This window comes from Lathyrus oleraceus, chromosome 4 (assembly GCF_024323335.1).
Source record: "Lathyrus oleraceus cultivar Zhongwan6 chromosome 4, CAAS_Psat_ZW6_1.0, whole genome shotgun sequence".
NCBI lineage: Eukaryota > Viridiplantae > Streptophyta > Magnoliopsida > Fabales > Fabaceae > Lathyrus > Lathyrus oleraceus.
This window is the reverse complement of record NC_066582.1, coordinates 71,404,569-71,415,982: the sequence shown is the minus strand read 5'-3', so window position 1 is coordinate 71,415,982 and position 11,414 is coordinate 71,404,569. Positions and strand designations below refer to the sequence as shown.

The window sequence follows — 11,414 nt, the reverse complement described above, 5'->3', positions numbered from 1 at the left end:
GTCTTTGTCTTTCTCTTCTTCTTCTCAAAGTGTCTTTCTTTTCTTCGTCTCTTTCTCATTGTTTGCTGCGCTAACAACATGAAGTTCATGAACCTTCTCATTGTTTTTTTTTCTAACAGAGCTAAACAGAGAAACAAAGAATTGACAATAAAATGATGATTTGTTTACTGATAAAGTTTATATTTTCTTTTTGCAAATAAGATTAAGATTTCTTTTAAAAAAATTATTTGACTCAATTTAATAAGATTTGAATTTAATAAGACTTGGTTTATTATATTAAAAAATCAATCTAAATATTAGTTTATTTAGAATTGTTCAAAAAATATCATTCATTCTTACATATAAAAAAGAATTTAATTGATATATACTGACAGTGTAAATTTTTTTTACACTATCAGTTAATCACAATCACTGATTTATTTGAAAGGTTTACTTTTATTTTAAACATTTAAAAAGTAATACAAACGGATGATTGCGATGCATTGACAGTGTAAAACTTTTAACACTGACAGTGCATAACAATTAATCTCTATAAAAAATATTAGTTTTTTGTGTGGTTGTTTTTTTAATTGATTTTTAATTTTAATATAAATCTATTTAGTTTTATTTTTATACGACATTGTATTTGACCATTTTATTATATTTGATATTTTACCATTTACATGTATTTTAAAATCCAAAATAAAAAGAAGTTATTTTATTTGTATTAAATGTTTTTAATGTCAAAACTCAATTAATATTTGATTCATTTGGTTGAATGTATTCTCTTAATTGAGTGGAGCAAAAAATGTTTTAAAGTCTTTTTAGTTATATAAATTTTTTTTATTTGGAAAAATATATATCTTTTGTTATATCATCTTTTATCTTTATGTTTTCATGATTTATTTTGAAATGTTATCTATTTTTAAATATGTTTAAATTATTTTTTTTTATAAATATGCTATAAAAAATATATTAACAATTATTTTGAAGGTATTTTAATTTTTTTGTTTTACTTTTTATAGATATTTTGTATTTATTTAGTATGGTCTTATTTTTGAATATTTAATTAGTATATAGGACTAGATATGAAGAAAAAAAAATTCGAGATATGATAAAACCAAGATGCTTTAATAACAAGATTAATTTTTTAAAAAATTATTTATGAAAAAAATAAAAACATAACTAAAAATAATAAATCTAATTATTAAAAATAATCAAGTTTAGTTATTTTTAATGACAAATTAATATTAATAGTGTTCAAACAAAATACATAGTTGAATCAAATGATCAATTGGAATACCAAAGAAACAAACAAACAAAAATATGGGAATACACTATTATAAATAATATATTTTATGACAAAAATTTCACATTATTACAACAAATAACATTTTTTATGACGGAACTTTCACCTCGAACAATAGAAAACCGGGGTATAAAGGCAAAACGTGTTACATTTTATTATTTTAAAAAATTAAAAAACCATATATTCCCTCTATTTTTCATAACACCGGAGTGAAAAAGCAACTCAGGACAAGCTTCGATTCTCAGCTATTGTAGTTTATGCTTTTATTTGTTTATAAGTGTAAATAAAATGTTCTAACCATTCGGTTTTCTATTTAACCGATGCATAAAATAATAAGATTTTACTATAAAAGCACTTGTTAAATAGATTTTATCCTAATCCTTGCTAATATGATGTCGCTCCAAACTCGCAAACATCATTCTTTGGGATGGATTGAAAGAAAAAAAAAACTTCAACGTTCTTCTATCTTGAACAAAACATTTTTTTCTCTCCTTGCAATCTATCTCACATAATGGTGTTGATGTTGTCGTTGTTGTATTTTTGGAATAAGCCTCAGTTAAAGAAGGAAGCTCAACCTTTGATGAGTACTCAGTTGATAGACTACAAGTGCAGGAAATTATTCTTGCTTCAAATTACAAAAGAATCGAGCTTAACCAACAAAGAATGGAGCTTAGCCTTTGAACAAAGAAGAGAATACAACTAAATCTAGAGTTTAACCTTCGTTGTTGTAAACATTTTCTTTTAATATTATGTGTAAATAATAGAATTTCAAAAAAAAAATTACTCGCCTCTATTTTCGTCATCACATAGATGATAGTTAAAAGGAGAAGATAAAAAAGCTCGATTTTATAATAAAATTGAGGTGTTTAATAATCATATTTTACTATAAAAACAATCGTTAAACATATTTTATCCTAAGACTAACTTATATGTATCATTCCCAAAGAGAGGAAATATTCACCACCGTCCATTTGATCATGAGTTGCTACTACAAATCTCTGGGATGGATTCAAAGTGCAAAAAATAAAAATTCTCATTGAGAAACATATCTCTAGCATCTTGCATGAGACTTGAACATGGAAAATAAAAAATCTCATTTGGAGACTGATTTTACAATGTATTTTTAATATTCTATTTAAATAATATAATTTTAAAAAAACAGCTTATTCACCTCTCTTTTATTCGTGACCGGGGATAGTTAAGTATTTTTTTACTATATTCAACGCCCTTAAAAATATATTTGCCATCCATTTAATGTTTATCAACGCTCAAGAATCTGTCATTAGTGATCCGTGTGAAATCTAAGGGACCTCCATTATAAAAGCATGTTGAATATTAGAAATCTAACCTATATGAAACATGAAGCGCTTGAAACATAAAGGCATTTGAAAACGCTCTCTAAGACGGATTGCAAGAGCAGAAAATTACTTGGGTTTAAGGTTTGTTTTCTTAAATATTTATTTGAGCACAAAATCATATATTTGAATATTAACTTTATTTATCTAACCCTTTTTTTTTCTCCAGAATCAAATGCATGCAAAGCCTTGGAGAATATATTTGCACCAACATTTGATCTTCACCCACCCTGGAAATTTGATTTTTATCTAGATCTATAAGGAATTTGATTTTTATTTTAATATTTTGTGTACACAATGTAACATTATGGCTAAAAATATAATATTTTGTATAAACAATGTAATATTCTGGGTAAATCATATAATGATTTTCTTTATAAAAAAAAATCTTGCCCCTTGATTTTATTTGTAAATCGAAAGATAAGATAAGTTAATTTTAAAATAATAAAAGTGTAGCTGTTGGAGCTCGAAGTCATGTCCATATTACTTTACCTTTCAGTTTTATTTCCACTAAGGTGATAAGTGGCGAGTTTTAATGTCGTCATTCGTTACCTCGTTTCTTGAGCCAATGTATTATTCATTTCGCGCCCGGGGTAAAAACCTCTTTTTGTAGTAGTGCCTCATCCAATGCAAATCTGAGATTTCTTTTTTTGACGCACAACATTTTAAATTTAAAAAAAAAAATAGTTTATTCTAGTTGGGACATCAAACCAAGAGGAATTGTGGCTCAGCTGTGGAGCTTCAAAATCAACCTTTATGGTTATGATATCCCAAATAAGATCATTCTCACCTTTATGTCTATACCAAGGGACTTCACTGAATTTTCATTTTGATTTCTAGTTGATTTTTGACTCATTCTTATGAGTACTCTGCTAACTTGTTTTTTCATTTTATTTTGAATCAGTTGATTTTTCAACTTTTTTTTTCTTTTTTCTTCTTTTTTTTTTTTTCTTTAGATGTACTCATCTTCTTTAATGTTTCTCAGTTTCTGCAAAGCAACCCCAAACTTAAAGGTTGTTATTTCAATAGAAACCCAAAATATAGAATAAGCAAAGATCTGAGACATCAACTTACTATTTCTGAACATAGTAGGGGAGTGTTTGAGTCGAGGATTACGATGTGTGGTGATAACAATAAAATGGATAACAGGGTCAAAATGGGTTAACTAAGGATAAATAGGAGTAAGCATAATGGCTAAAAGGCTTATAGCTAAAATAAAACAATGTGCCTCAGTGTATGTAAGCAATGAAAATGAAATCAAATAAGAATATATGCAAGTTCTGATTAATACATACCGAAATTTTCTCTCATGGTAAAATAATGTGTTTGGTTTTATCTGTCATCACCAAGTTTGTTAGAGATGACAACCTAGATATTATACCTTGTTTGGTGTGGCGTTTCAATCAGTTACAATACACTTGCTCAACCTCCAATGCACCTCAATTGAACCACATTATAACCACATTATAACATTAAGAAGTATATAAAAATTATTTTGTGAGTTGACATGCATGAGGACTAGAGATGACTATGTAGGTTGATTATTAGGCAGTCACAATTTTATTATGAACTGTCATATAACCAGATGAAAAATCTAGTGCAAAAACTCTATAACAGGTTCAAGATTTGGAAGTGTGTTGAGACTTAAAACAACCAATTTTAGAAGATTTGGAAATCTTTATCAACATGCATAAACTCATAAAATATATCACAAGATAAAACAATTTCAAGTGGTTAAATTTACACCTGCATAAATAACAATGAATCACCCAAACAAAAACATTTCCAACAAACATACTACAAAGAGCTATCAACGTTTCCAATAATAAAAATATATTTATATATATATATATATATATATATATATATATATATATATATATATATATATATATATATATATAAAGCAGATGGGGAAGGAGAATATTTCAACACCTAATTATTCTAGTGTGAATCATCTGCGTAAGCTTCCATGGTGTCACCAGGAAGTGAAAGCAAAGATTCTATATACAAGATTGCACTATTTGCACTATTTGGAATGCAACAATATGCAGACTTCAATTTCATTCCACTTATTGTCTCTCAATGAGAAAAATTCCAAACACGAATGAATATATTCTAAGAACGGATCATAAGACGGTGAAACCACCAAATAGTCATCTCTTAGCTGGTCATACCCAAAACCATATAGATAGTAGCAATCAAAAGAACTCTAAATTTGTAACATATTCACCGGGAGCTAAAGGTATTTGTTTGTGAATTTCAGTGCATAGGTTCCATATGCAGAAGCTAGAAGAATGATTTAAAAATATAAATCTTTTATTTGATAAATAAAAGTAGCTTTAGGGTGCAAAAATTAGGAGGTTGTTTATCAAAATCATGCGTTAAGTCAAGCGGTTCTTCAAAATCTATAGATGTTGTTCGCTGTAAATTTTTTTTTAAGAATTCAAATCAACCAGTATATGTTACAGCGGCATGTTGGAAATGTAATTTTGCACATTTGGTATCAGATATATGAGAAAACTATGACTTAAAAATACACTTAAAATGTATACACTACTAAAAAAATACATGTTAGCTCGGGCACGAAGGGAATTTTATCTCGTGATATAAGGGAAGGGAATAGTTGAAATGGCCATTGGTTTGATCTCCAACAACAACATTTTTTATATTTTCAAAACCACCGCCACATATCTCTCAATTTATGACCAAAACTACCGCAATAATATTCGAATCTGAAGTATGATTAGCAAGAAACATGATTTTGATGCGGTTTTGATGTTGTTGGTGAGTATTGATGAGGAATATCCATGCGATTTATACACCATTAACATATGTGAATGTACTCACACCCCCTTTTTGTTTCTTGAATTGTTATTTATGCCTATAGTACAAATACTCAGGTAGAGTCCGAGGAGCATTAGATGTTGCTTATTTTGGAGGATAGCGTAGTTGGCCTTCTTCGTTGATTGTTTTTGTGTTGTTTAGTTTTTGCGAGCCTCTCTCTGATAGATTAATACTTCAGTTGGGATTATTTGATGATGTTTTATGTAAATTATTGAGTTTATTTGACTTATGATTTTAATAAAATTGAGTACTATTTCATGAAATAATTGAAAATGTTTTTAATTGTTTAATTCTGCTGTGATTATATTTTGAGAAGTATGTTATGTTGTGAAAATATGATATCTTTTTTGTGTTCAATTTATGCATTATGTTTTAAAATCGTATGTTAGGGTTTAGGGTGTTAGAAGTAACATACAAACTTCATGTATTCTGGTTTGAAAATTTTCCAACATTTGTCTAGGAATCCTGAGATCACCCACTTCCACTATTCATTGCACCAGGACCTCGTATTAACTACTGGTTCTCCCTGTTTCTTGTTGGATACGTACAAATCAGGAAACAAGAACTTCAAAGAAATGTCTCAACACCATTTTACAGACCAAAAAGGGATAATACTTACCTCTTTGAGTCTAGAATATTCCCAGAATCTGGATCTCCATCACAGTCTGAATCACTATCCCAATATGGATCAGGATCAGATCCACCTTCAGAGTCAGACTCGTCTTTAGAGTCACCTTCAGAATCATCTTCTAATTCTGACTCATCTTCAGAACCTTCAGATTCTGAAGTATCTTTAGAACTTGGCACTACACCAGAGTTGGATTGAGATTTATTCCAACACCACGCTTCTAATTCCCTCATAATGACATCTCTGTTGAATTCAACCTTGATAGTGACAGGACAATAGGGCTTATAAGCATATGTCCTATGGTACCCTACAAGCAACATAACTCTGCTTCTGTTATCCAACTTCCTTCTCTTAGCATTTGTAACATGTTTGTTACAAACGGAACTAAACACCTTTAGATGGCTCATACTTTGCTTATCTCCAGTCCACTTCTGTAAAGGAATAATTCCCTTCAGCCATTTGGTTGGACCCTTGTTGAGCATATATGTTGCAGTAGCAACAGCTTCTCCCTACAAGGTGTAAGAAAGCTTCTTCTCCTTCAACATGCTCCTTGTTGTATCAAAAAAAATTGGTTTCTTCTTTCAGTAAGACCATTATGTTGAAGAGTGTACGGAGCATTCACCTCATGATCAATTCAATTCTCCTCACATAACTTTTTGAACTCTATAGAGTTATACTCACCTCCACCATCAGTTTTGTTAACTTTCAGCTTCTGACCACTCTGATTCTCACCCTTGATTCTGCATTTTATTAAATTTAGTAAATACCTCGTGTTTGAACTTTATAAGGGATATACCTACGTCATCCTTTTGAGCTCATCAACAAATGACACAAAGTATTTATTCCCTCCAAGTGAAGGTACTGGAAATGGTCCACACACATCATAATGAACCACACTCAGAGCATACTTTGCTCTTAGATGCATTTTAGATGGAAATGAAAGTCTTGGTTGCTTTCCTCTCATGCACACATTGCATGACTTCTCTGCCTTCTTAATTGCAAGAATTTCATGTACCAACTTCTCTGAATTCTCATGCCCTAAGCTTTTGAAGTTCAGATGACCAAATCTTTTGTGCCACAACTCACTTTCCTTCATAACACTTGTTGCACTAAGGAATTAAGAGTCTGTAGTTTTAACATTCCTTTGAATATTATATTCTTTCCCTATTATGACTTCATAATCAACTTCTGATTACAATTATACAGCTTCAAAATATTATCCTTCATGGTAACTGAAAATCCTTTCTCAATTAATTGACCTACACTCATCAGATTTCCTTTAATGCCAGAAACATACCACACGTTCTGAATCAATGGAATTTTACCGTTATTTAGAACTACTTTGACATTTCCCATTTCTTTAGCATTCAGATACTTATCATCAGCACATCTGATCTTGGTCCTTTTACCAGAGTCAAACTTAACCAACCATTTCTTATTTATAGTAAGGTGATTTGAACAACTAGTGTCCATGTACCACCAGTCTTCCAAAGATGCACGATCAGACTCCGGAGCCATTAATAGCATAGGTTCATCATCAGAATCTCCTCTGATTATGTTTGCTTCTCCTGGCTTCCTTTCCTTGTTTGACCAATAATCAACAGCGAAGTGGCAAAACTTCTTACAACAGTAGCACTGAACTTTCTTCTTGTCATACTTCTACTTCCCCTTCTGAGCACTCTTATGCCTTTAAGAAAATCGATACAATCAAGAAAGAAGAAAAATCGGATAAAATGACAATTAGAACACGCAAATAAGTTGTTTACATAATCAGGTCAAACTAATCTAACATAGGGAGATAGAAGCTCTCTAATTCACAACTCTCTAAGAATGGTTACAATGGATTACAAACGAATTAAAAAAAATAGTCTTTCAAAATTTCAAAAAGAAATCATACTTTCTATCAAAATATTTTTCGATCGCTCAAACTGTCGATACATGAATCATACAACCCAATCTATAAAATTTAAAAGTATTTCTCAATCTCATAAAATAACTCAAAGGGCCTTCCAATTCTAAAAATCCTTCCATTTACCATTTTAAGTTTCTCTTGCTATGATTTCCTCACATCTTATCTTATCCTCATAAAATAGCCGAGAATGTTTTTTATAGGTGTGAGAAGGGGCACAATGCATTTTTCTAAAATGCAAAACACCAAGAACACAATCATTTCCACTATGGCGCACTACGGTCTAAATGCACTATGTTTTTACTAAATACGGTAACATTTTTCCAAATTCTTCAAAATTAGTTTTGAAATAATGTAATATACTAATAAACTTTCCTCATGTTATGTGGCCTAAATTATTTATTTATGTATACCTAATATAATTTGGATGTTGCGTAATCTATAAGATATTTTAATTCCTTACATGTATGGCTAAAATTCTGACTTATAATTATTTTCATAGATCCAAACTTATAACATTTTATAAGACCTGATTGTCTCATATCAACTTAAATATTTTGAATTTAGGAAAACGAGGATTTTTTTTTAAGGAAAATAGTAATATAATATAATAAAAAAGAGGATGAATAATCATCAAAGTACAAGAACGAAAATCACTAATCATAATAAGAAGTCTCTGAAAACAACAAAAGAACAAAAAATACAACAAAGAAATAAACATAGAGCTTAAATAACCCAACCAACAGGTTAGATATCATCAAAAGAGGGGCAAAGTAAACACCCAATCTGCTATAGGTGGATTTAGATGATAGAATTCCTAATAACAAAACAATCATGATTCCTGAAAATGGTTGGTCCAACATCAAAACGAAATAAAAAAATTAATGTCACAAAAGGATGAAAACTTGTTTTAAGGCTTCTGAGTAGGATTGCTGAAATGTCTTGAAGGTCTTCAACCTTGTCCTATCTGACTAAAATTCCTATAGGACTCTACAATTATCTGCAGCTGAAATAAAAATGCAACACAAATAATTAAGGTGAAAATAAACACAACCAACCAAATCTTGTAAGCAGAGTAAAAGGATATAAAGTTATATCATGCATGTGTACGCAGATCATAAACTAAAATAATATATGCTCCAAAAACATCTAAACTTATAACAATGGAGAGATGAAATTATAACAAAATATAAAACAAAACAAAATCTAAGAAGCTTAAGTGTTTTCACATAAGTTATATTGTTAAAATCTCAGGTGAGGATTACATTAACTTTATGTGGGTGAAAGTGTGTCGTCTCATATTTATGAAGCCATAAAACCAATGAATCATATTTTTATAAAATCTAGTGCAATATGACTCTATAACTGGTTCCAGATTTGGCAGATTTTTGGTGAAATTAAAACAACTAGCACATATAACATTAATAAGACAATCATGTTTAGAAGATTTGGCATTCTTGATCAACAATAACAATAACATGCATAAACTCATAACATAAATTACAACCTAAAACAAATTTCAAGCAATTACATTTACGCTATCAACATTGTCCATGAACATAAAACTAGCCCTTGTTTTCTGTTGCAGCCCAATAAATCGTAACAAAATGTAAAAATCAAGAAAATAGTGACAGAGAATATAACAACACCTGATTATTCTAGTCTGAATCATCTTAATAAGCTTGCATATCGTCACCAGGGAGTGAAAGCAATGATTCTGTATAGACTATCGATGGGGATCCACGTGAAACTGCACCATCTGGAAATAAAATGTATGAGGCACCATCTATAGTCTCCCCTTCCTCGTTATACCTCAACAATATATTGTCACGATCTGTTCCGATGATATCACCATTTTTTGTAGAGCAGATTGGGAAAAATTCATGAGGAGATAAGATGTCCATACGGAGAACAATAGCCTTAATCCAAGACGAGTGCACATTGTATTCTTTCATCAACCATATTTCAATTTTACTATTTTCACAATCCATAGCCCATAAACTAAGAAATTCTCCAAATACCCACAACTCACAATCATCAGAGTTATGCTCTACACCATTTGGATAAGGCATCTCAAAAAGTTTTCTTTCCGTTAAATCAAATATAAAAATAACTGCCATCAATGAATCTGAATGTAAAGCCAACCAATGAATAGCACCGTTAAAGAGCGATCCAACTCTGGGGTTAATCTTGTCGCTCGTTAAATGGAAGTAAGTATCCTCAATTTCCTCCCACTTGTTATCTTTCAATGAAAAATATTCCAAACGTGAAAGATCTTCCTCGGCTGGAATAAAAGACACTGAAACCACTAAGTAATCATCTCTTAACTCATCATATCCAAAACCATACAGATAATAGAACCAACGTAACTCTAAATTTGTTTCAAATTCACCCGGAGCTAAAGGTATTTCTCTATGAACTTTAGTGCATGGATTCAATATGCAGAAGCCTGAAGAATGATGGAAAAATATAAACCCTCTGCAGGAACTTATAATTGGTATAAGAGATTCAACTTGGGGATCCAAAAAATTGCACCGTTTAACAATAGCATTCCTTAAGTCAAGATGTTCTTCAAAATCCATAGATGTTGTTTGTTGTAAATCATTTGATATGAATTCAATTCTACGAGTGTGTGGTGCAAATTGAAAATGATATTCGGCAAAATCGGGATCAGAGATAAGAGAAAACCATGCTTTAGAAAGGCATTGGAAACGAATAAGAGACTTCACCGGTAAATTTAGAAGGATTTCAATTATCAATTCTTGAGGCACATACTGTTTCAGTTGTGTAGGTGTTGTCATCTTCGTCTTTCTCTTCTTTTTCTTCACCATGCGTCTTTCTCGTCTTTGTCTTTTTCTCATTGTTTTCTGCACTAATAACATGAAGTTCATGAACCTTCTCATTTTTTTTCTCTCCTAACAACAACGTAAACATAAGGAACTTAAATAGGCGTGATGACTATGAATGGATGAAGTCTATCTTTTCTTTTTTCAAATTAAAAAAATAGGTAAATTCTTTGTTTTATTGGTTAAATGCATAGTTATCCAAACAAATTCAAAAATATTATAGTGTTCACCTTTTAGAAAAAGTCAATTTGACTCAATTTAATAAAATGGGAATTTAATAAAATCTGATTTAGAACCATATCAAAAAATCAATCTAAATTTTCATTTGTTTAGAATTGTTTCAAAAAATACCATCCATTCTAGCATATAAAAAGGATATTTCGTTTTTCTGTGGTTGTTTTTATTTTATTTTCAAAATTGATTTGTCATTTTTATTTAAATGCATTTATATTTTTTTATATATCTTTTATAGGAAAATTCTTAGATAGAAATAACCATAAAAGGTATTTATACAAATAAAGTTTTTTTCTCCTTCATACCA

The 11,414-nt window shown here is 30.2% G+C and overlaps 1 protein-coding gene across 1 annotated transcript; it reads right to left on the bottom strand.

The window, feature by feature from the left end:
- Positions 1-8,779: 8,779 nt before the first annotated feature.
- On the bottom strand, positions 8,780-10,929 carry LOC127135178 (F-box/kelch-repeat protein At3g06240). Its single transcript, XM_051061958.1, has 2 exons — positions 9,677-10,929; positions 8,780-9,033 (listed from the first exon to the last, which is right to left on the bottom strand). Exon 1 carries the CDS (start codon positions 10,916-10,918, stop codon positions 9,701-9,703), a length of 1,218 nt encoding a protein of 405 aa, XP_050917915.1. The 5' UTR covers positions 10,919-10,929; the 3' UTR covers positions 8,780-9,033; positions 9,677-9,700.
- Between the last annotated feature and the right edge of the window lie 485 nt (positions 10,930-11,414).

Excerpts from the sequence above, each read along its gene's own strand:
- LOC127135178 (XM_051061958.1), bottom strand. The coding sequence starts at position 10,918 with ATGAACTTCATGTTATTAGTGCAGAAAACAATGAGAAAAAGACAAAGA.